Genomic DNA, 24665 nt, shown 5'->3' with positions numbered 1-24665 from the left:
TTGAAATCAATTTTTTAAAAAAGGATCAAATTATTATTATTATAAATATTTTAATTTGAAAATTTCTACTTTAAATCGTATTCAAATTAAAAATCTAGTATTTGCTTTGATTTTCCATCGTTTAGTAAATAAAACAAAACAAAAACCAAAAATTGGTATACAAAAGTAAATCAAGAAAAAAACTAAAAATAATTACAAAAAACAAATAGAAATAACTAAAAAAACAAAAATTAACAAAAGTAAATAGTAAATAAAAAGTAAAATAAAAAATTTAAAAAGCAAAGTAGAATATAGTCTACAAAATGCAAAAATTCATCAAAAAAAAAATTAATCTAGATAAAAAGGTGAGTTAGTTAAAAAACACAGGGTTGCCACAAAAAACAAAAATTTTTTTTCCTGACTTTTTCCTGATTTCAGTTATTTTTATGTAATACAAATAATGAAATTCTTCGCTGAAATTCAAATATTTTCAAAATCTACTATTTTAATAAAAATTCTCAAAAGAATTCAATTATTAAAAAAAAAAATGTAATAAAATTCGTTGCAAGAATTCAATTATTTTCATAAATAATAAAATTCTTCACTGGATTTCAATTATTTAAAAAAAAATGTAATAAAATTCGTTGCAAGAATTTATTTATTTTCATAAATAATAAAATTCTTCACAAGATTTCAATTTTTTTTAAAAATGTACCTAATAAAATTCGTTGCAATAATTCAATTATTTTCATAATTAAATAATAAAATTCTTCACAAGATTTCAATTAGTTTCAATAATTTTAGCAAAAGTTCCTTGCCAATTTTCAAATCCATTTGTTTCAATTTTACGAAATTCCGATTATTCGGAAATTATTAAATTAAATATTTAGAAAATAAAAACTTGAAATAATTTCAAAAAAAAATTCAGAATTTCAAAGATTTTAATTTGATACCTATTCAAAATTCAATTATTTCCAAAAATTCAGGCTATAATGCTTTTAATATTCAATTGTTATCTAAAATTTTAACTGAAATTCATTTTTAAATCAATTTTTATATTTATATAAAAATTCTACAAGAATTCAATTATTTAAATACAAAAATAAATAATTGATAAATTATTCTAAAATTTTGATTTTTTCTACAAGTTTGGATTAAATTTCCTTACTTCACATATATTTTATTATTTTTAAAGTAACTGTCAAATATTATTTATGAAAATAATTGAATTCTTATCAACAGTATCATTGAATTTTGGTGAATTTTATTTACTTTGGAAATAATTGATTTATTTCTGCAATTATTTGTAACTTCTCCAAAATTCAATTTTTTCCAGTACTTTAATGAAAATTCCTGACTTTTTCCTGATTTCCCTAACTTGAGGCAACCCTGAAACAGTAAATAATAATCTACAAACAACTTTAAAAAGAATCAAAAATTTCCAAATTAAAATTGAATAAATTGATTTATAAATTTTTAAAAGAAAATGTTAAAAAAAAGCTGTGAAATTTTATCCTATCGACGATTTTGTCAAAATCGACAGTCGAGAAAAAATTTAAAATACATGTAAAAAAAAAGTTTCAAAAAATAAAATCTAAAACCATTTTTAAAAATATCAATATAGCTATAATATATATAAAAAAATATATATATATTATACTTATATTTATGTACAATTTTTTTTTCTTTTTTCACTAAAATTTCGTTGTGAAAAAAAATGTTTTTTTCTTTTTTCACTAAAATTTCGTTGTAAAAAAAAATATTTTTTTCTTTAAAGAGAATAACTTAATAATTTTATAGCTGAAAAATAAGAGCAAAGTTTAATCGCATCATTCTATGATTCCAGTTTTTCAAAAAAAAAAATCGATTCCTTTTTTTAACAAAAATATTACAAAAGTAAATATTTCAAAAATATTTTACAAATGTAAAATTCTTTTTGTCCGCTTCTTTTTCCAGTAGAAAAAAATCTAGTTTTTTTTAAATCTCTAATTATAATAATGTGTGCTCACGACAATTTCTTTCCTTTTTGAGTAAAGAAAAAAGAACAAAAATGTTTATTTCTTCAACGCAAAATATTATTTTATCAAGTGTGAACACTTTTGGTACTGACACCATTTTTTTTTTAAATAATCACTTTTTTATATTATCAAAAAGAAATTAAATAATAATAATAATATAGAAAAAAATGAGAGTGGATTGAGCTCACGATTTTTTTTAATATGCGATAATCCATAGACTCGAAATTAATTTACAATTGCTAATATATAAATATATAAATACAGTAATATAAAAATATTTATATATTTATATATTTATAATATAATATTAATAATATATTTTATTATATATATTATAGAATTATATATTACAATAGAATATTATATTATATAATAATATAATAATTGTTTATAATATATATAATATATATATATATTTATTTATTATTTATTTATATTTGAAAGATTGCTTTTTTCAAAGGACTTAGATCTACTCTGCTGAGCTAACACTCCAAGTTCTCACTTTTTGTATTTACACTAAACATGTTACATGACATGACGAGAAAATTTCGTCAATGTCGTTTACACTCCTTTTTTGTTTGTTACGTACATAAACATTAAGAAAACATAAAAATAGTTTCTTAAAATCGAAGGAAACTAAAGACGCATGACGAGCGAGAAAAATAATCTCTGTACGTTTTGTTTTGTTTCTTTTCGTCGTTTCTCAGTACATGTTATTTTTTGTTTAGAGCTCTAAAAATCATGCGTTCTTTTTTTCATTTTTTTTTTTGTAAATTACTCGGCTAGCTGTCAAAGATAATTATAATATAAGATTTTTTTTCATTTTTAATTTACGCTTTAAGGACGCGATCCACGTGCAGCTTCTTCCAGGGCACGAACCTTAAGCTCGCGCTCACGTTGTTGTCTAAAAAATATTTCTCGTTAGTTAACGGACGAATTATTTTTAATAAACTTATTATTATTATTATTATTATTATTATTATTATTATTATTATTATTATTTATTTTTATTATTATTTATTATTATTATTATTATATATTTTTTTTAAATAGAAAAATGTTTAGTTCTTAGAAAAAAATAAATAAGTTTTCAGGGAAAACTTAATATTTGGGAAGATAAAAATTTGTTTAAAAAAAAATTCTCTTTTCAGTATGATAAAATTAATTAGAGTAATTCATTAATACTTTTTTAAACGTACCTTAGGTACTCTTCGTGATGAACAAAGACAGAGGCGTGTGGAGGAAGTCTATCCCTTTCTACCATGAGATGACGTTGAAGCTGTTCGTGATGGGCCGCCATGTCCGCGTACGGTCGACCAAGAAGTTCAGCTGGATGAAGACCCATGGTTGGATCACGAGGTATCATTCCAGGACGTGGATAATTTGCTCCTGCGGCCGCTTCATGAAACAATTCACAAAAAAATGTTACAAAATTTATAAATAATTAACGAACAATAAAGCAAAAAAAAAGCATAAATAAATAACAAAATGCCAAAAAAAGAACGAAAAAAAGGAAACAAATAAATAACAGAAAACCAAAAAAAAAAACAAAAAAAGGAATTATTTTCAAAGAAAAAAAAAGTTCCTTTTTCACCTAGAACTACAAAATCATCACAAAAATAAAATCCCATCACCAAAATAGAAAAAAAAAATAATTACACAAACCAATTTCCTAACTAAAGGAAATTCTAATTCTAAAAGAATATTATATTATTAACAAGAAATTATCTAATGAACCAAATTGAAAAATTAGATAAGAATAAAACCAGAAAAAATATATTTTTGACTCAAAGCAAATAAAAACAAATAAAAAGTCTAGTTAACTTTTCATTAGTTTCAAAATAAATTTTATTTGTTTTAAATAAAATTTCATTTGGTGAAAATAAAAGTTCTTTTGCGTTGAATAATATTTTTATTCAAAACAAATAAATAACCCAGTTGACTCTGAGATAAATATACTTTTATTTAAATTTTTCAATAAATTATATTTCGTTTAATTAAAATTCTATTTTTCGCAAAAAAAAAAAAAAAGAATTTGACAAAGTCGAATAAATGGAAATTTCAGTCAATTGAAAAGTTCTAAATGCAAATAAACAAAAATCTAGAAAAATTTTCCTTTATGCTTTAGAGAAAAATTTCCTATTTTCCTAAATCTGATGGTAATTAATTTTAAACTTGAAATTATTACGCGTATTTAATTTACATATTATTATTATGCAAATTAAAAAAAATTTGTTATTTTCAAAAATTAATTTCAAGTTTGGAATAATTACAGATTCAAAATTAAAAAAAAAATTATTAACTAATTTATTAATTAAAATTATTGTTTTCAAAAACTTTACTAAAATTCTTCGCAGAACTTCAAGTATTTTCAATACAATTTCAATAAAATTTCTCGAAAGAATTCAATTATTTAAAAAAAAATTTTTTTAATTCTTAACAAAAATTCATTTATTTTGAAAAATTTTGGTTAAATTCTTTATGAGAATTGAAATACTTTCAATACAATTTTAATTAATTTCCTTGACAAAATTCAATTAAAATTCTTCGCAGGAATATAATTATTTTAAATAATTCTAATATAAAATTTTTCGCAGAAACTCAATTACTTTGAAAAAGTTTAATAAAATTATTTATGAGAATTGAATTAATTTCGTAATTAATCAAATTCTTCGAAAGAATTTAATTATTTTAAAAAATTTTAATAAAATTCTTCACAGAAATTCAATTACTGTGACAATTTTTGATAAAATTATTAAAGACCTAAATAATAAAATTTTTCACAAATATTGAATTATTTTGAAAAATATGTTAAAATTCCTAGCAAAAATTCAATTATTTAAAAAAATTTTGATTAAATTCTTTATGAGAATTCAAATATTTTCAATACAATTTAAATTAATTTCCTTGAAAATTTAAATTATTTTTGAAATTTTTAATTAAATTCTTGTCAATGTTTCAATTATTTTCATCATTAATCAAATTCTTCGAAGGAATTTAATTATTTAAAAAATATTGTAATAAAATTCTTCGCTGGAATTCAATTAATTAAAAAAATATTGATAAAATTATTTATGAGAATTGAATTATTTTCATAATTAATCAAATTTTTCACAGGAAATTAATTATTTTAAAGAATTTTAATAAAAATCTTCGTTGAAAAATCGTTTTGAAAAATTTCAATAGAAAAAAAATTTAATTGAATTATTTTCCTAAATAATAAAATTCTTAGCATAAATTTAATTATTTTGAAAAATTTTAGTATAATTCTTTATAAGAATTCACTTGTTCTTAATACAATATTTTAATAAAAAAAATTCTTTCCAAGATTTTAAATTAATAATATAAATAAATAAATAATAATAATAATTATTTATTTATTTATTATTTTATTATTTTATAATTAATAAAATTTCTCGCAAGGATTAAATTATTTAAAAAAAAATTGTTATACAATTTCTCTAAAGAATTCAATTAATTAAAAAAAAATTACTTAATTATAACATTCTTCGCAGAAATTCAATTATTTGGAGAAAAATTGATTCCTATTTTGAAAAATTTGCATGAATTTCTTTATAATAATTCAATTTGTATTTCAGATTCAAAATTATGAAAGAAATAATTTTTTTTGAATTGAAAACAATTTGGTTTGAATTAATTTTTGGTATTTTTGAAACTTCAAAGCATTAAATTAAATTGAAATTTCGTTAATTTTAAAATTCAAATCATTAAAAAAAACGAGATCTATTCTCTATTAAAATGAAAAATTATTTTAAAAAATTAGAAAACTAAAACTAACTTCTGACTGCGAACAAATTACCGGAATACCTAAAAAAAATACCTTCCCTTTCTCTACTTTTTTTTGTAAGAATAATTTCATTTCGAGCAGAATAGATTTTTTTTCGAAAGGAATAACGTTTTTTGAGAAAATTTTGAACTTTGCAAACAAATTATCATTGTTTGTCGATTGTCTTCGGAGGTGAATTGTTGATCGTTTCTCCCTCTCTTCTTACCAGGCAAACGAATTCCAGCTGCAGCAGCAGCAGCTGCTGCTGCTGCTTCTTGCTGTTGACCCTGATGTAGATGCAAATGTGTATGCGCATGAAAGTGAGTGCACTCAGCTGAGAGGCCAGCCATCTGTAATCGGACCATTGGATCGGCAGCCAGTGCAAGCCATTCATTTTGCTGGCACTGATGATGAAGATGATGATGAGCAGCTCCCGCTCTAGAGGCCGTTGGCCATCCACCACCTCCAGGTCCCGTCATTCCCGCTGCTTGACAATATTTGTCATATCACACAATTTCATTCAAATACAGACTCCCTCCAAGTTTTACATTTTTATTTAATTAAGAACACATCTTTTCTTTACTTATTTACGTAACTTTTCATTTTTTTTTCTTTGTATTTATTTACGTAAATTTTAGACATTTTTTTCTTCTTTTTACACTTTTTTTAATTTCTTTTTATTTCTATTTTTATTATACAAATTGAATATTTCTCTGTCGATACCATCAAGAAATAATTAAATTATTATTTTTTGTCTCAATTCCTAAACATAATTCTTTTTCTTTTTGCCTCCTCTAAATAAAAAAATATACGTTTTCTCGTTTTAAGTAAGAAAAATCTCTAAATAAATGTACGAAAAAAAATTTAATTTCCCTTTCACATACAGTAAAACCTGTCGTAATGCAATTCGATTTTCAAAACATTATTACAGTAAATAAACAATCTTTAAAAAATTGTTTTGTACTTTAATTTTGCAATATTTTTACAATATTTTGTAACTAAGTGAAAATAATTCTTGTTAGAAATTATTGATTGTAAAAAATATTTAAAAATAGCGTTGCATTCCGACAGATTCGACTGTAAATGTACAAAATTTCCTTTCTTTGATAATTTTGCTTCCTTGAATAAATAAAAAAAATAAATTTATAAAAACTAATTCTTCTTCTCAAAAAAAAAATCTTTTAATCAATTTTAAAAAAAAAGAAAAAAAATTTAACTCGATTAAAGAAAAGAATTTTTATTAAAAAAAATCTCTTTTTATCGATAAAAAAAAAAGAATTAAATCAAATTGAAAAAGAAGAGAATTTCTACAAAAAAAAATTTCTATACATCAACAATATTTTTATAATTATTTTTCTACATCGATAAATTATAGTCTTAAAAAAAAGAAAAAATATACATACTGCAAAACAATTTGTTCCACTTCTATTTTCCTTCAATTATTTTTAATTTCGAGTGAAATAAAATTATTTCCCTAATTGTATCAAAAGGCAATTTTTTTTACTTCTTGATGGCAAATCAAATGTCAAATAACATTTTTTTTTCTTCCTTTTCTTTTTAACACGAATCGAATGGTTGAAATTGATTTTTATCAATATTATTTTATCATTCGTTCTCTTTATTATAAAACAAATGTTAAAAAGTTTCTCTTTGGTTAAAACAACAAAATAAATAAATGAATAAAAATTTTTCAAAGTAATGTCATTTTTTTATGAAAATTGAAAATACATTTGTATATTTAAAAAATTTTTTGAAATTAAAAAGAAAGAACGAATGATAATGTTTTATTTTAACATAATTCTAATTTCACATCTCTGTGGTTAATTTTTTTTTTTTTTTTTTTGCATATCGTAATTCGAAAAACTCAATTTTAATAATTACATAGGCAAAATTGAATAAATTATCGTTCACATCTCTGTTCTATTCTCAAAAAAGAAAAAAAAAAAAAAAAAATTAAAAAATGCAAACAGAGATATTCAATCAAGATCAATGGGCAGAGTGAATAAAAATAAATTTACATTTCGATGCATATTTTCAAAGAAAAGTAAAAAAAAAAAAATTATTAAAAAAGCCTAAACTCTTGAAGGAAGTCGCACTATCATTTATAAAAATTGCATTAATTTCAAAATGCATTCATCTTTTTTCCTTTTATTACAAATATTCTTTTCTCTCATCGTTTTGTTCGCTATTTTCATATTTCATTTCATTATTACACATACTTGGAAATCTATTCTGCTCGAGTGAAATTATTACATAAAAGTGGGATTTTAAAAAAAAGTCCCAAAAAAGGATTTTTAGAAAGCAACAGTTTTCATAAATAAAAAAATTTCTCTTGTTGTTTTTCGAAAATTCAAACAAAATACAATTTTATAATTTTAAACATTTTTTTTACTTGATCAACAGTTTTACAGAACATATTATTTTTATTTCTTGCAATCCTTGCAATAAAAAGAAAATAATTCCGTTCTTAGACTCTTTTTTTATTTTATTAGAAAAATAAAATTTATTTTATTATTTGTATATATAAATAATAAAATAAAAATAAAATCCAATAAAATCTTTTCATTAAGAGAATTTTTCATTTTTCTTTCTGAATGAATCGTTTCTTTTAAATACATATTTATTTTAATAAGAAAAAAATTCCATTTCTTTTATTAAGAAAATTTCCAAACCTTTTATTTAAAAAGAAACTATTTTTAATAAAAAAATCTTTTCGCTTTTCGTGAAATTATATTTTTCTTTCTTCTTATTAAAAAAAAAAATTATATTTTATAAAAAAAAATCTTTACGCCTTTTATTACCTAAATTATATTTTCCTTTCTTCGTAATGAAAAAAATTTATAATTTATAAAAAAATCCTAATTATGCTTTCAATAAAAAAAGTAGTAATAAAAAAATTTTTTCGTCTTAATTTTCGCTCATTTTATTGTTTTCAATTTCGGTATTATTTTTTTTATTATCGTTATTATTATAATTATTATTATCATTATTATTATTATTCTTATTATTATTATTATTATCATCACTATCATTATAATTATCATTATTTTATTTTATTATTATTATTATTATTATTATTATTATTATTATTATTATTATTCTGAAAAAAAATTATTTGACTCAAATAAATTCAATTAAAATTAAATTATCAAATAAATATTTACTTGAGTCAAATAATTTTTATTTAAATCAAATAAATTCTATTTGAACCAATAAATTCTGCATTGTAAGCAAATACAATTCAATTGATTTGAATAAAACTCTATTTGATTCAAGTAAATATTTATTTGATAATTTAATTTTAATTGAATTTATTTGAGTCAAATAAATTTTTTTCCAGTATATTAATATTGATACACTGAAAAAAAAATTTATTTGAAAACTATTTTTAATAAAAAAAAGTAACTTATAAAAAAATATTTGAAGAAAGAAAAAATATTTCTTTCTTTTCTCTTTAAATAATAATTATAGCGATTAATGTACATATATATTGATCTAGTTTTGGAGCGAAAGGAAGGTATTATTTACACTATCATACCAACTATATGTATGTATATATATGAATATTAGTTTCTGTTTTAATCATTCTAGACAGTGAGGAACTTGCCAAGCATGCTTCTATTGTTTTCCCCACTGTTTCCCATTACCAGGGAGATCGTTCTGCTGGATCTCTTGACATTTTGTAAAACAGACTTTTTAAACTATAATAGACATTTATAATAATAAGAAGAGAAGCAAAAAGGACTTTCTAATTAAAAAAAAAAAAATTCTACACAAAATTTCAATTGACCTTTAAACCTTCCAACCCATTTTTTTATTCATCGTCCTAAATACTATTCCCCCTATTTTTCATTAAATAAAATTAAATCTTTATTCTTTTTACCAAAAGAAAAGTTTCTTTTACAAAAAAAAAATTTTCCATCTTTTTCTCTCTCTCTCTCTCATTTCGAAAATGTCCAAATTTTTACATATTCATTTTAACAAACAATTAGTTAACAAAGCAGAATATAAAATCTCGTGGAAAATAAAAAAGAACAAAAAAATAAATAAATTGAAAAATTCAAATTGGAAAAATAGTATTATAAGTAGTTTTATATTTATAATAAAAAAACGAAAAAGAAAAAAAAATTGTAATTGTTTTCGAAATACATTTAGAAAAAAAAATACATCCACTCACTAATTTTTATTCACGCTACCCAATAGTTTGATTGACAAGTGTGAAAATCACTAAAATGATTTTTGAAAATATATTTTTTTTTTGTAAAAGCAAATACATGCAAATAAAGAAATTGTGACAATTTTTTTTCCTTTTTCTTTGAAAAAAAAAAGTTCCGGAATTCCACAGAGACAAAAGAATTGAAAAGAAAAAAAAAGTGTATGAAATAATTCAAAAAACATTATGTACGAAAAATCATGTATATCTATAATAATAAAAATAACTTTCATACTTTTCTAACACCCATTATACATTTTGCAAAGTAAAATACATATATTTATGTAAATTAGGAGATTAAACTACGAAAGAGAAAAAGTGTATGACCTGATTTTTCAATTTTCACGAGAAGAAAGTTTATAATTTCATCTTAAGAATTTAATTTATTTTCCTGTTTATTTAAATATATAATAGAACAATAAAGAAACTAAATTTATGTTATATAGGAATAAAAAGAGGAAATTTCTCCTTTTTAAAATTATTATCCAATTTTCTTGAGGAAAAAAAAATTATTACCAAGATATTTTTTATACGAAATATTTAATATTTTTAATGAAAATAAAATTATTAAAAACATAAATAATAATAATAAACATATTATTGAAAATATCAAAATAATATTTGAAAATTATTGTTAAGGAAAACCTTTTTTATTCGAAATATTATTTATATTTTAATTAAAAATTAAAAACATGAAAAATAATATTAAAATAATATTCGAAAATTATTAGTAAGAAAAACCATTAAAAATATTCAAAAAGCAATTATCACTTGTTTACAATATAATTATTACTTTTTTAAATGTAAAATAATGATTACTTCTTTAATTGTAAAATAATTACAACTTTTTCAGTAATAAAATAATTATTACCTTTTTAATAATAAAACAATTATTACTTTTTTTTAAAAACAATAAAACAATTATTTTTTTTTAACAACAAAATATGCATGTTTATCTCACAACGATGATGATAATAATAATAATAGTAATAATAATTTCCGCTTTTTATTTTCAAAGTGTTAGTGAAATGTAAAACACAGTAAACAATTTAGAAAAAAAACAATATTCATTTACAAGGTAGAAACATTATTATATATATATATATGTATGTTTTGTTGCATAATTGCAAAGATTTATACATTTGACCTTAAAAAAAAAAAATTTTAAATAAAAGATTTAATCGTTTGACCGGAAAATTTTCGCAAACTATGTAATATTTGAAGTAATTTTTCTTTGTTTAAAATAAATAGAATTAATAGATTCTGATTCTCGAACGTAATTAGTATCTAATTATTCATATTTAATAAATAATAAATTATCATTATTTAATCATTATATTACTACTGCAAAAGGTAATCTACATAATAAAAATTGTTTTCAATTACACAAAATAATATTTAATTTAATGTAAAACTTATAAATAATTATTTACTTCTCATGAAAATTATCATAGAAAAATTAGGTGTCCACATTTCAAATTATACTTTAGGTGAAATTTCTACTTTGAATGATCAAAAAAAAAAAAAGAAAAAAAAATTTCTCCAATTCAAAATTTTTCGATCATTCAATTTTTATATAATAATAATATACACACACTAAAACAGATACTAAATTACAAAATACACAAATAGTCGATTGAAAAATTTCCAGATATATTTAATTTTATTTTTTTAAGATTCGATTGTTTGGATAAAATTGTTTGTTCAAATTGAAAATATTTTATTAATCCTATTAAAGAAAATTAAAAGGGAAAAATCAAGAAAATAGTTTGGAAATTTTAAAAAGGACAATTCGGTCTAACATGCAAATAAAAATCCCCTTTTTTGGTGGATGCGTTTCACAATTTCCAGCTCAGTGGAAAAAATTACCGTATTTTGATGTTACTAAATTTCTAATTAATGGAATTGGAAATTTTCCAAATTAACTCGGTAATTAATTAAAATAAATAGCAAAAAGTAGATTTATCCTAATAATAAATTCAATTCTAAATTCTTCTAAAATTCAATTATTTTCCTAATTTTCAGTTAGATTTCTACAAAAATACGATTACATTTCAAAATAATTTTTAAATGTGAAAAAATAAAATTCTTTAAAATATAAAATTTATTTCAATATAATTGGATAAAAATTTCAATTGTGTTAATTTTTTAAAATTATTTTCAGGAATTCAGTTATCTTTAAAATTTTTTTATTACAATTTAAAAAAACAAATCGCATTTCTTAAAATTCCTATTATAATGCTTTAAATATTCAATTATTTTCTACAATTTTAACTGAAATTATTTTTAATCAATTTCTACAAGAATTGAACAACAAGAATTGAATTATTGAATAATTTTTGTAGAATTCAATTATTTTCTAAATTTTTAGTTACTATTCTAAAAAAATACAATTATTCTTAAATTTAACTAACAAATTAATAATTTTCTATATTTAAATATTATTTTATTTTCACAGCAATGAAAATTTCAAAGATTTTAATTTAACAACTTTTTGGAATTTAATTGTTTCTAAAAAATTTAAACATTTGTAATTATTTTCTATAATTTTAACTAAAACTTCTTTTTAAATCAATTCTTATTAAAATTTGATAACAAAAATTCAATTTTATAAAAACAAATTAATAAATAATAATTCTGCAAAGAATATTATTATTTATAAAAATAATTGAATTCTTGCGAAGATTATTATTATGTATTTTTAATAATAATTGAATTCAGTCTAGAAACGCAGTTAAAATTGTATAGAAAATAATTGAATTCTTTTGAGAAATTTTATTAAAATTGTATTGAAATGTAATGCAATTTCCTGCAAAAAATTTTATTATTTATCAAAAAAATTCTCATAAATAATAATATTATTTAGAGCAAATTAAATAATTTTTAATACAATTTTAATAAAATTTCTCGAGAGAATACAATTATTTTTAAAAATATTAATTCAATTTCAAGATTGTTAATATAAATTCAATTATTTTCGACAATTTTGATTAAATTCTTATAAAAAATCATTATTTTCAAAATTTTTAATAAAATTCCTTCAAAAAATTTAATCATTTTCAAAAATTCAGATAAAATTCTTCAAAACAATTCAATTATTTTTATAAATTATAAAATTCTTGTCAAGAATTCAATTATTTTTGTAAATAATAAAATTCTTCTGAGAAATTAAATTATTTTCAATACAATTTTAATAAAACTTCTCAAACAGGTTCAATTATTTAAAAAAATTGTAATCAAATTTTTCTAATTAATTCAGTCGTTCTCAAAACTTTTTAATAAAATTCTTTGTAAATTTCTATTATTTTCAAAATTTTCAATTAAAATTATTTTAAAAAATTACATTATTTTTACGAAATTTAATGAAATTTAAAAAAAAATGTAAATTATTTACAAAAACTCTGATAAAATTTTCAAAAGAATTAAATTTTTTATGAATAATTTTAATATAATTTAATAGAAAAATTATTAATTGCAATGAATTAAAAACACGATTATTTTCAAAACTTAAAAGAAAATCTTCATAAAATTCAATTACATACTTTCCAAATTTTCAGTAAAAATTATTTTAAAAAAACTCCACTGTTTTCAAGAAAATTGAAATAAATTCTTCAAAACTATTCAATTATTTTTAAGAGAATTTTAACAAAAATCTTGTTAAGAATAATTAAATTATTTTCAATACAATTTTAATTACAGTTTCTTGAAAGAATTAAATTATTGAAAAAGAAAATGTTGATAAAATTATTGAAAAGAATTTTCGTGAAGAATTTATTTAAATTTCGGAATATAATTGAATTTATGCGAAGAAATTTATTATTTATGAAAATAATTGAATCAATTAAAAACAACTGATTGTCAGTGAAAAAATGACTGATTTTTAGTAAAAAATAACTGAAAAATTGAATTGTAAAATCCTCCACAAGAATTCAATTATTTTTATAAATAATAAAATTCTTCAAAGAAATTCAATTATTTTCAAAGCAATTTTAATAAAATCTCTTGAAGGAATACAATTATTTTTAAAAATATAATTAAATTACTAATTAAATCAGTTAAGAAATCTACTGAAAATCAGTCAATTTTAACTGACAATCAGTTTTTTCCAACTAAATGTTCACTAGAAATTTTACTTATTTGAAATAGTGACTGATTTCTTGGTTCAAAATCAGTTATTTTTAACTGATTCAAATTTAAAGAGGTCCCCATTTTTTTTGTTCGGAACAAAATTATTTTTCCACTGAGCCGAAAATGTAGAACTGAAAAAAACGATTGCTGAAAATAAGGACTTTCAAGTCCCAATTTTCCCACAATCGTTTCTCGAAAACCTTGAGGAAGAAACTAAAAACCATCTATAACAACTAGATTACAAATTAAATACAATTAAAGACAATAAAATAAATGAAATAATCAAATTTACCTAATCTCTCCAATCGTTCCCTCTCCAGCTGCCCCGGCGGCGCTCCATACAATCCAAACTGATGCAATCCTTGCGGTGGTCCCGAAGGTCCAGGCGCAAGTCCCGCCGCCGCATATCTCCTATGAATCTCCAACCAATGCGGATCGACAGGCGCCGGCATCGGCCTCGGCGTTCCCTTCAGCAATTCCTCCTTCAATCTATCATTCAATTCTCGTTCCCTCAATTCCCTGAGTTCCCTCTCCCTCTTCTCCCGCTCCAAATGCTCCAGCTCCAGTCTCTCCCTCGCACCCGGTCCATACATATAGTGAATCATCGGATCAGGCGGCGCCGGATGCCGCGCCGGCGAGAAGGCCGCGTGCGGCCTCGCATACTCCGACAACTGCCTCAGCGCCGGCGTGTCCGCATAGCTGCCAGGTCGCGTCGCATATCTATCGTAAGGCGACACCACCGGCTCCATTGGTCCCCGACTCGGTGGCTTACAAATCTCCGGCTGCTTCTCCGGCGTCGACATCTTCCTCTGCTGGGCCGCGACCCGATCCCGTTCTTCTCTCTCTCGTTCCGCTTGCTTCCTCGTTCTCTCATCGCGTTTTCGCGCGAGTTTCGAGTCAGGTACTGGTTTGAACATAAGATCGGTCCTGGTGCACGAGTTGTCGTCCCCACGGTACCAATGGCGGAGGAATATCGCCGATTGCGAACGATGACACTCGGAGTCATCGATTCTAGGCTCGGGACTTGGTCCACGATTTGGACTAGGCGAGGTTTCCGGCTCGTGTTCGATTTCGGGTTGGTGTTCGATTTTCGGTTCGGGGGGTACGGGATGATGGGGTCGGTGATGATGATGACTGCTTGGAGGTTGAGAGGAGCTGGAGGAAATGAGACAGGAGGCGGAGACTAAAGGTTTTCGTTGGGTGTTGTGCGAGGATGAGTGGGAACTATGCGAGCTGTGGGAACTGTGCGAGGAGATCGCGAGCAGTTTGTCGTGGTGAAGATTCTGCTGGTGCATGGGCGCGTGATGGTGGATCATATTTTCCTCCTCACGGACAGGTACATTGGGAGTTGTGGAGTGATGCGCGGTGATTAGATTTGGATTCTCGGGGGTGCGTTGGGGCGAAGGGGGAGGAATTGCGTGGGGGACGGGACCGTAGGGATAGGGAGGGAAGGAAGGATAGCCGCTGACCGGAGGGTAGCCGGGATAGTGAGGATGATAAGGATGCATGGCGGCGAATAGGGAGGGGTGCATTAGGGGATGATGCGGGTGGAACGGATGGGCCATGTGGGGACTTGGTTGTTGGGAGGGATGCATTACGGGCTGAGCTAGGGACGTGGGAGGAGCCAGAGTGGGGGAGGCGGGCACCGATTGCATTGGCGGCACTTGGTTCGAGTGGATGTGTTTGCTGGGCGTCGAGGGTTTGCTGCCGTCCGGATCTTTTTTGATATTGTCAATACTGGGTCCGGGGAAGCTCGTCTGGAAACCGGGCACTTTCACTTCCTTGAGGCTCTGCAGTGGGTCTGGTTCGGGGGGGATTATCTCTTGTTTCACTAGGTTTTGCGGCTCCATCGGCGGAGTGCCGGCGAGATTGTAGACCTTCTCCTGGGGCATTATGGGCTGAATTGGTTGGAATAGGTTCGGCGCTTCGGGTCTGTTGTCGGGTTCGGCTTGGTTCTCCTGGAGGCGCGATTCGATTCGGTCGCGGATTCGATCGTTGTCCCTGAGTCGGTCCATTCTTTCCGGGAGACGTTCGTCGGAGCGGAGGTTTTCGTTGGGCATTACTGTGAGACCGAGTGGTTGTTGGGGCGAGCCGGGCATCATTTGCATTTGGCTCATTGTTGTTGTGGTCATGTTCTGCGGTATGTTGAGATTGAGAGGCGGTCCGGATATACTTTGAGGTATTGTTTGTGCGTTGGATATACTTTCGGTGTGTAGAGAGAGGTTTTGTGCTGGTCCCATGTTTTGTGCGGTTGTCATGTTTTGCGGTAAACTCGGTGGTATTTGGATGTTTTGAGAGAGATTTTGAGGCACGTTTTGTAGATTGGTGGCGTATTGCATGTTGAGAGGGAGGGGTTGACTGGAAGGTGGTAATTGGGGATTGGATAAGTTGGGCGGTACGGAAGACGGACAGAGTGAAGGTCCGATTTGTTGGGACAAATTGCGAGGTACATTTTGACTGATGTCGGGAATATTGAGAGGCGGTAGTTGAGGTGGCGGCGGTGGAGGTGGTGGTGGCGCGGTTACTATCGCAGCTGGCGTGAGATTGACTTGTTCGGACTCCTTTGTTTCCTCGGGTGGTGTGACGGCCGGTTCGATTGGCATTGGTTCGATTTTCATCGGTTGGGTCATTTGTAATGGCACTTGTTCAACTTGTTCTTTCATTTCGGGTAGCTCCTCGATGGGGGGTTTCTTGTCGAGGGTGTGAATAACTGGAACTGATATTGGCAAGCTCTGGATTGGCACCGGAATTGGCGGGGACACGGGCGTTGGTTCGCAGATTTCTTCCGGTGTTGTTGTGGTCGCTGGACTCACGGGTTCCTCGATTGGCGCTGGAGGCGCGACCGGAGGCTCTACCGTGGAATCTCCCTCTGCCTCTCTCTCGGGCTCATCCATAAGAGAATTACTGTCAGTGGTGAGTGATTCTGAGGGACTGTCGGGTCGCTCTCCGCGTTTTCGTTTCTGAGAGTCCTTCTCCTCTTCGACTTCCTCGACGGCGACTCGCTTCTGGCCCTTCTTCGGCGTTTCGGGCTTATTAGAATTCTTCTTCTTCGTTTTCTCACTACTCTGTTGCTGCTGCTGCTGTGACTGTTGCTTTTCTTGATCAGGTGTGTCGGTGCCACCAGTTCGTCTGGGTCTAGCCGGTCTCGGTATTTCCTTGGCCTTATTTCTCGTTCGCATTCTACCAGGACTGTCGGGAGACTCAGCTGGCACTGGGCGGAAGAGGTAAGGCGGCGCAGGAGGCAATTCTCCTGACTTTTTCAAGTGACCTCTGCATTCTGCGCAGAGCAACAGCCGATCCTTGCCGGTAACTTGGTAGTCTTTCGAATTCGTTGAGAAACAATGCTGACACGAGTGATTTACACCGTTTGTATTTGTATCCCTTGAGTCGCTGTCCTCTTCCGAATTGTCATCTTCAGTCACTGAACTAACTTCACCGCCGGGATTGCCATTGTTCGCAATTGCCGGAGTGCCGGCAGGAGCACTTTCCGGCTCCGAAGCTTGCTCCTTGACGTTCGTTGTACTTGGAGGCACGTCTTTTGGTGGAACAGGAGCCTCCTCCTTCGGTGTGCCGGCCCTTGAATTCCTCGTGTTGCGTATTCTGCGCAGAGAACCTTGAGCTCTGCGTCTTCGATGCGGTCGATTATTGTTCGCCCCTGGCGTCTTCTTCCACAAATAATAGAATTCGACGAGCTCTGGCTGCAATCATAACCAAATCAAAATTTCAATAAACATACAAATTCTCGAGAAACAAAAAATTGTTTCTAAATTATTCTAAATGGCTAAAAGCTTTCAGGTGTCTCCAATTTTTTTTATTTTACTTATTCCAAAAAAAACCAATAAAAAAAATTACCGTATCTTTGTGTGGCAATAGGTCTTTCCTAATGCGAGAGAAATTTTTCCCAAATTGTCGAAGACCTTTAACGAATCGTTTCTGAAAATAGAAGATATATTTCCATAAGTCTGTTAGATCATAATTGAAATACATAATTTTTGTTTTTGCTGGGAAATAAACGTACCGTTTCTTCTTCAGACCATTTTTTATCGATGCCTTTTGGTACAGGACACTTGACGAGGGCTTGTAATGCTCTTGTTGGATCATAGCCAGAATCGTGAAGGATATCAAAGGCATTGATGGTTGTATCGTCACGGGAAGCTGCCACACAACCATCATCGGTCGATCCTCCATCACACATACCAGCGAACGCGGCAATTGAACGAGCCGCACTCAGGTACATGAGAAGATCGAGATCCAATGCCATTGCTGGGACCCATCTTAACTCTTCGCGTTCCTTGGAAAACTCAGGATCAGGAAGCAGCTCACCAGAAGGAATACCCGGCCGATACTCAGGCAATCGGGCCTGACAAGAAACCAATTCCTGTACCCAAAATTCGGGATTTTGTGCGGTTAGCACCATTGCCAAAGCAAGTTAGTTTACGCACCTACACTCCGGCTTGTTTGTTTTGTTTATTTTTCTTTTTCAAAATTTTCTATTCTACTTTTTTTCCAATTAAACATTTAATTCTTTTTATCAAATTTGAAAATGGCTTAATCAATACTGAATGGTATTAATTTATTGATTTTATTACTTAAAAAGAACATTATTCATTTTTATACTAATTTCCTAAATTGCAAATAAAATTCTTAACCATTTTTAATTCGAAATTGAATCAAATATCGAAAAAAGTGAGAAATACATTTTTCAACTAAATTGATTAAAGAAATATGTAAAACAAATTGATAAGTTTATAAAATATTGATGTTTTATACTTTATATTCATGAAATTCATGAAAAATTGTATTACAAATTGATAAATTCTTTTAAAATGATTTATAAAACAATAAACAAGATTAATTAAATTTCTCCCAGCTAACACTTTTGTTTTATATTAGATAATTACTTGAGTGAAAAATTCTTTGAAAATTAATAATCATTCAAACTGATTAGCCACTGAATAATTCAATTTTTCAACTAATTAATATTAATTCGTGAAATATCGTAAAGACCAAAAATATTTATATTACGTTTATTTTCTTTTTAATTAGATTTGAACTATTTAAATTGATTTTAATTAATTTTAACTATTTACTCTATTTTTTATTTATAATTTAATTATTTTTTATTATTATTATTAATGATAATCAATATTTATGTTTCACATTCAGATGATTTAGTTAATTACATCTTTTTCCGATTCACAATTATTTACAGTTCTATAAATTAATTGTTATTTACATGAGAACATAATTTATTGTTATTATTTATGTATATTAAATTAATAATAATTAGCAATTTCTTAATGTAGAATAAAATTAAAAAATTTTTCTTCTATTTTTCTACTGTCAATATTAAAATCGATTATAATGATATATTTCACCGTGACTGAAAACCACCATTTACTATAATAATAATAAAGTAAGTTTCATCGTATTTACGAAATTTTTGTTGTTTTTCTTTTGTTTGAAACAAAAAAAAAAGTGCCACTAATTATAAATTCAATTCTTTTTCCTTTCATAAATACAATGAGACGTAAAGAAAATTCATTAACACTAAGGCAACAATTCACTAAAACTAAAATTATTTCTATATATGTAATAATAATAAATATAAGAGAAGTGTATCTATATTTTTTTATATTATTATTAAAATTGCAAATCTTACTTACTAAAAAATTAAATATTGAAAAAAAGCAATTTTTTTGCCATGTATCAAACAATAGAAATTTGAATTTGAATAAATTGGAAACAATTTTTTTAATTCTTAATAATATGCAATAAAATTCATCAAATTAATAAATTTAATAATTAATATTTTAATTAATTTACAATTATTTTTCATTCTAAATTAATTTTTTATTAATTGTATTTTTTAAATATATTATATTACTTATATTACATATTAAATTCGTCTCTGTAATTGAAAACAAAAATTATTATTTCTATTGTTTGCGAAAAAAAAATTGTAAATCCCATGTGTTAGAAACCTTGAAAGTTATTTTTACAAAATATAATTTTTCTTTTTAATAAAAATATTTTTTGCACAAATTCTCGACAATTTTTTTCAGATTTTAATTTTAAAAATATATTAAGAGAGAAAAATAAATAATAACAAAAAAATAAAATAACATTATTTCTAAATTATTTTTATTATAAAATTAATTAAACAACCAAAAGACTTTTTTAAATGAAAAGCTATTTTTTTTTGCAAAAAATAAATTAATTTAATTTTAAGTTTAAAATTCAGAACAATAATATTTTATTTGTTCATCATATACAATAAAAAGGCTTTGAATAAAAAATTATTTTAATTATGAAAATGAAAAATTTTTTTTTTGGAGTTAATGATAAATATTAATAAATTAATAATTATTATTTATAAAATAATAATAATAATTTAATTAATAATTATTATTTAATTATTGTCCTATTATTAATTACTAATAATCAATATTAATAAATTAATATAATTATCGATAATAATATAACATTAATTATATTTTGTTACTTAATTTTGTTATAATAATTATTTGTAATAAATAAAAATTATTGAATTTCAAGAAATCTAGTAATGGGAAAAACATTTAAAAATAAAAATAATATTTTTAAAAAGGGTTGAATTTAATTTTTTTATGATGAAGAATATTTATGTAAAAAAAATGATGAATGATAATAATAATAATAATAGTAATAATAATAATAACAATAATAATAATAAAAAATAAATAAGTACAAAAAACAAGCCTTGAGTTAGGTACGTTGTGCGGCGATATAGCTAAAGTGGCAAAAGAGTTTTTGTCAAGGAATAATGGCAAACCTGGTGCGATGAACCAACCCGAATCTCTCCCTGGGTGCCGGCGGACATCTCCCCCTCCTCCAAAGCTCCGCCGTCTTTCTCCAGTGTTTCGACTGGCTTCACTCTTCCCTTTTAGGTAAATTTCTATCATCCACCCCCTGAACCGTACATATGTTGTCTAATCAGTTTTTTTTTCTTTTTACTTTCATTAATGATAATTGACTTTAAAAAAAAAAAAATAGAAAATTCAATTACAATTTTTACATGCTCTTAATTATATTCCGAATTAATGATTTTTTTATCATCATTTAATTCGTCATTTTCATTTGTTTATTCAAACAGAAAATCTATATAAAGAATTTCAAGGTGTCCAGTTATTTTATTCTTTTTAAATAAATTTTTTTCTTATTATTATTATTATTATTAATATTTGCATTTAGATTGAAATTATTTTTATTTTTCCTCAACATTTTATGTTAAATAATAATAATAATAATAATAATAATAATAATAAAAATAGTAATATTAATAATACTAACAATAATAATAATTAAAAAAAAGTAATATTAAAATAAATATTTAAAAGAGTAAGAAAAAAATTTTTTACAAGGTAATTTTTTTGATTTAATTTTTCCCACTATGTGTATTAAAAATTAAATGCAAAAAATAGATTTTTAATTTAATTTTCAAAATATTTACAATAAATTTTCAAAAATATTAGATTAATATTATAATTTTCTAGAAATTCTTGTATTATATTTTTTCTATTTCACAATTAAAATTAACGAACTTCATATAATTTGGGAGAAAAAAAAACTAGACACCCTGATTCTGTCACAAATAAATATTATAACTATTAAGCAAAATCTGACAATAGATGCAGACAGGTTTGCATGCAGATTTGCATGTTTTTTTTCTCGAAAATTTCAATAATTAAAAATTCTTTAAAATTAAAAAGAGAATTTTTTTAGGGTATAACAATTTTTTCGTTATAATTTTAGAGTAAATACAATTTTTTTATAAACTTATTTTTGCAAATTGTGGAATTTTTTTTAAAATATACTTTTGCAAACAGTAGAAAAAAAATAATTATGTTTTATCTTCTAATGATATTTAATGACAATTTTTAATAGTCAGAAAGGTAAATATTTTGATTAACATTTGAATAATTAAAAAAACAAAAATTAATATTCGTATTAAATCGTATAATTTTAAAAAATATTCTTCTTTTAATTGGAGTATTTAAATAAATTTAAATTATTACGAACTAAGTAAATTAAAAAAAAAGAAAAAAGAAACATAAATATGCACGCAATAATCGTTACTTAGTATATATCAACTTTAGTTATCTTCAAGTAAATTGAAAAACAATGTTATCATAATTATAGTAACTATTTCGTTTCTTTTATATTATTTATCTATAAATTCTCTTTAAAACCAAATTATATTCGAAATAAAAGAAAAGTCATAAAATTTTAATTTTTTAATTAGACCCTTAAATTCTCTTTCTAAATTACAAAATTACTATTTAATTGAATTGAAAACACATTTCTCTAAAAAAAAAGTCTGTATCCATAAAATAAAATTAAAAAAAAACTACGTGAAATATTAATTAAATTTTTACAATCATTTTTCAAATTTTCAATTATACAAGTCAAATAAAATACAAAAAATTATATTTATTGTCCAATTATTAAATTCAGTAAATTGAACAATAAATATAATTTTCCAAATTATTACAATGTATCGAATTCTTTTAACCTCGAAAAATTCTCTAAATACATTTAAAAAAAAAGAAACGAAAGTAAAATAAAAATTCTGGCTTTCACCAAAGCTTAAAATACATTTTCGAATTATAAAAAATAAAATACTACCTGTAAATATTTACCAATAAAAACTTTCATGTTTTATCAAATCGAAAAACTCAATTACGAAATTTTATTTTCTAAAAGTGCACTTCTTTTTTGATAAAACGATGAAAATTTGCTAAGTACAAAAAGAAAAAAAAATTCATAAAGCTTTTAAAAAACAAAACCAACTAGAAATAAAATTAAAAAAAACTCGAAGTTTGCCATTTAAATTCGATAATTATCACATATTTAGACACAATAATTAATAAAATCCAGTCTTCATAGCAATATTTTGTCTCTAATTGCCACTCGTATTCGATGCTTGCTTTTTCTACAAGGAAAGTTACATAACCAACAAGAAAAATTATCTATTATTGCCTAGAAAGAAAAATTGAAAAAGGATCAAAAAAAAAAAATTTTTTTTTTTTGATCAAGTGGTCTTAAGTCACGGCGAAAGTTTCTAAAATATAATTTGTCTGTGCGTGTTTGTGTGTGTATCATTTTTTTTTCAATGGTATATATTTTGCCTTGAAAGCAAAGCATTGAGAGACGTCGCAACTTGTGACAATCGGGATGACCGAAAAAAATCTTGTCTTTTCAAAAAGTCGTAAATAATTCACTAACACAACCGAGAATGCAATATAACCATTTAACCAATAAGGTGCCTCATGCACCATGACAATAAATAACGCTTCACTGAAAGGGGGGCCCCCGTCAAAACCAATAAAAAAAAACAGCCAGCAATTAAAAAAAAAAACTCGAACCATCTGCGAGGAATGTAAAATTTTAAGATAAAGAATTTTTACAGTTTATTTTTCCCCGTACACCTGATTGTCGCAAATGCGATTGCAAAAGCGTGCATTAAAGTTAAAAAAAAATAATAGGAAAAAAAAGAAACGGAAACTTATTCCGAAAGCACTCACCCAGAAGTCACAAGTGTGCCTCAGTCTTGAGATGTTCGCATTTTGTTTGGAAACCAATGTCCGGTCGCCATTAAATTCATGAAAAAGTTGATTTTTACACGACACTGAACTTGTGAATGATGAAATTAGTTAGGTCGACGACGACCTAATTACGGTTGAGAATGGTTTTAGAAATTATTTCCTTGTAAATATAACGTCAACCACAACACCCGAGGGAAGCCATCTTGTACTGCGATTGACTGCGATGACTGCGATTTGTTTCGCTTTTCTTCTCGTGGGGGTGTGTTCCGATTCCGTTTCGTTCCTATTGACATTCAATGTCTGTGTGTGGTAACTTTAATCCCTTTCGTTGTGTGCTCCTAAACATATGTATGACGTGCATTCTCTTCACTGATTCACCAGATTCACCGCACACCACCAATACAAACAAAACATTACAGGACGCCTCGATGTTCAGTAGCGTAGCAATTTAAATAAGTGCCAGTGGCTTGTCACAAGGGCGCCAAATTTCTTTTTGAAAATAAATTTTTAATTTTTAAAATTTACAAATTTAAACCAATTTTTAAATAATTTTTACTTAATTTAAAATTGTTTTTTCTATTTTTAGTATAAAAAAAAAGTTTTCTTTATACACGCCTGGGATAATTGAAAAACCTCTCCAAACAGTAATTATATGTAATTTAATTTACTTACAGAATTTAAGACTTGAAAATCAATTTCAAAAGAAGAATTTCTTCAAATAGAATTGAAAAAAAGGAATTAATTTTTTTTGTGTACTAAAAGGTGCTTTTTAGAGATGCAGAGATGTAAAATAAACATTTTGTATAAAATTTCATAAATTTGAAGGATTTGAAGAAAATGACAGAAGTGTAGCAAGTTCAATTGGTGCCCTGTTCTTATACAAATTTGACAGTTTTATTAAAAAATTAGCAAAAGAGAAAAAAAGGTAGGGAATTGTTCCTGATAGTAGTGAT

At 25.8% G+C, this 24665-nt stretch overlaps 1 protein-coding gene across 6 annotated transcripts; it reads right to left on the bottom strand.

The window, feature by feature from the left end:
* Positions 1-2400: 2400 nt before the first annotated feature.
* LOC122505540 (arginine-glutamic acid dipeptide repeats protein) lies at positions 2401-24632 on the bottom strand. Of its 6 annotated transcripts, none has more exons than XM_043617235.1 (8): positions 23692-24632; positions 20940-21076; positions 18144-18485; positions 17978-18058; positions 14418-17823; positions 6011-6268; positions 3197-3395; positions 2401-2901 (listed from the first exon to the last, which is right to left on the bottom strand). In XM_043617235.1, the coding sequence occupies exons 2-8, from the start codon at positions 20985-20987 to the stop codon at positions 2835-2837; spliced, it is 4401 nt and encodes a 1466-aa protein (XP_043473170.1). In that variant the 5' UTR covers positions 20988-21076; positions 23692-24632; the 3' UTR covers positions 2401-2834. The 6 variants fall into 6 exon arrangements, with proteins under 6 accessions (XP_043473170.1, XP_043473169.1, XP_043473168.1 ...); XM_043617234.1 differs by having other exon boundaries at positions 2402-2901; positions 18144-18503; positions 20940-21140; XM_043617233.1 differs by having other exon boundaries at positions 2402-2901; positions 18144-18503.
* Positions 24633-24665: the final 33 nt, after the last annotated feature.

This window comes from Leptopilina heterotoma, unplaced genomic scaffold, assembly GCF_015476425.1.
Source record: "Leptopilina heterotoma isolate Lh14 unplaced genomic scaffold, ASM1547642v1 Lhet_36, whole genome shotgun sequence".
Taxonomy (NCBI): domain Eukaryota; kingdom Metazoa; phylum Arthropoda; class Insecta; order Hymenoptera; family Figitidae; genus Leptopilina; species Leptopilina heterotoma.
This window is presented reverse-complemented; position numbering and strand designations above follow the sequence as displayed.

Coding starts and splice junctions, on each gene's coding strand:
- LOC122505540 (XM_043617234.1), bottom strand. CDS start 20,987: ATGTCCGCCGGCACCCAGGGAGAGATTCGGGTTGGTTCATCGCACCAG. Junction 3,396..6,010: donor AGCTGGAATTCGTTTGCCTG/GTAAGAAGAGAG, acceptor TGTTTCATGAAG/CGGCCGCAGGAGCAAATTAT. Junction 2,902..3,196: donor CATCACGAAGAGTACCTAAG/GTACGTTTAAAA, acceptor AATATTTTTTAG/ACAACAACGTGAGCGCGAGC.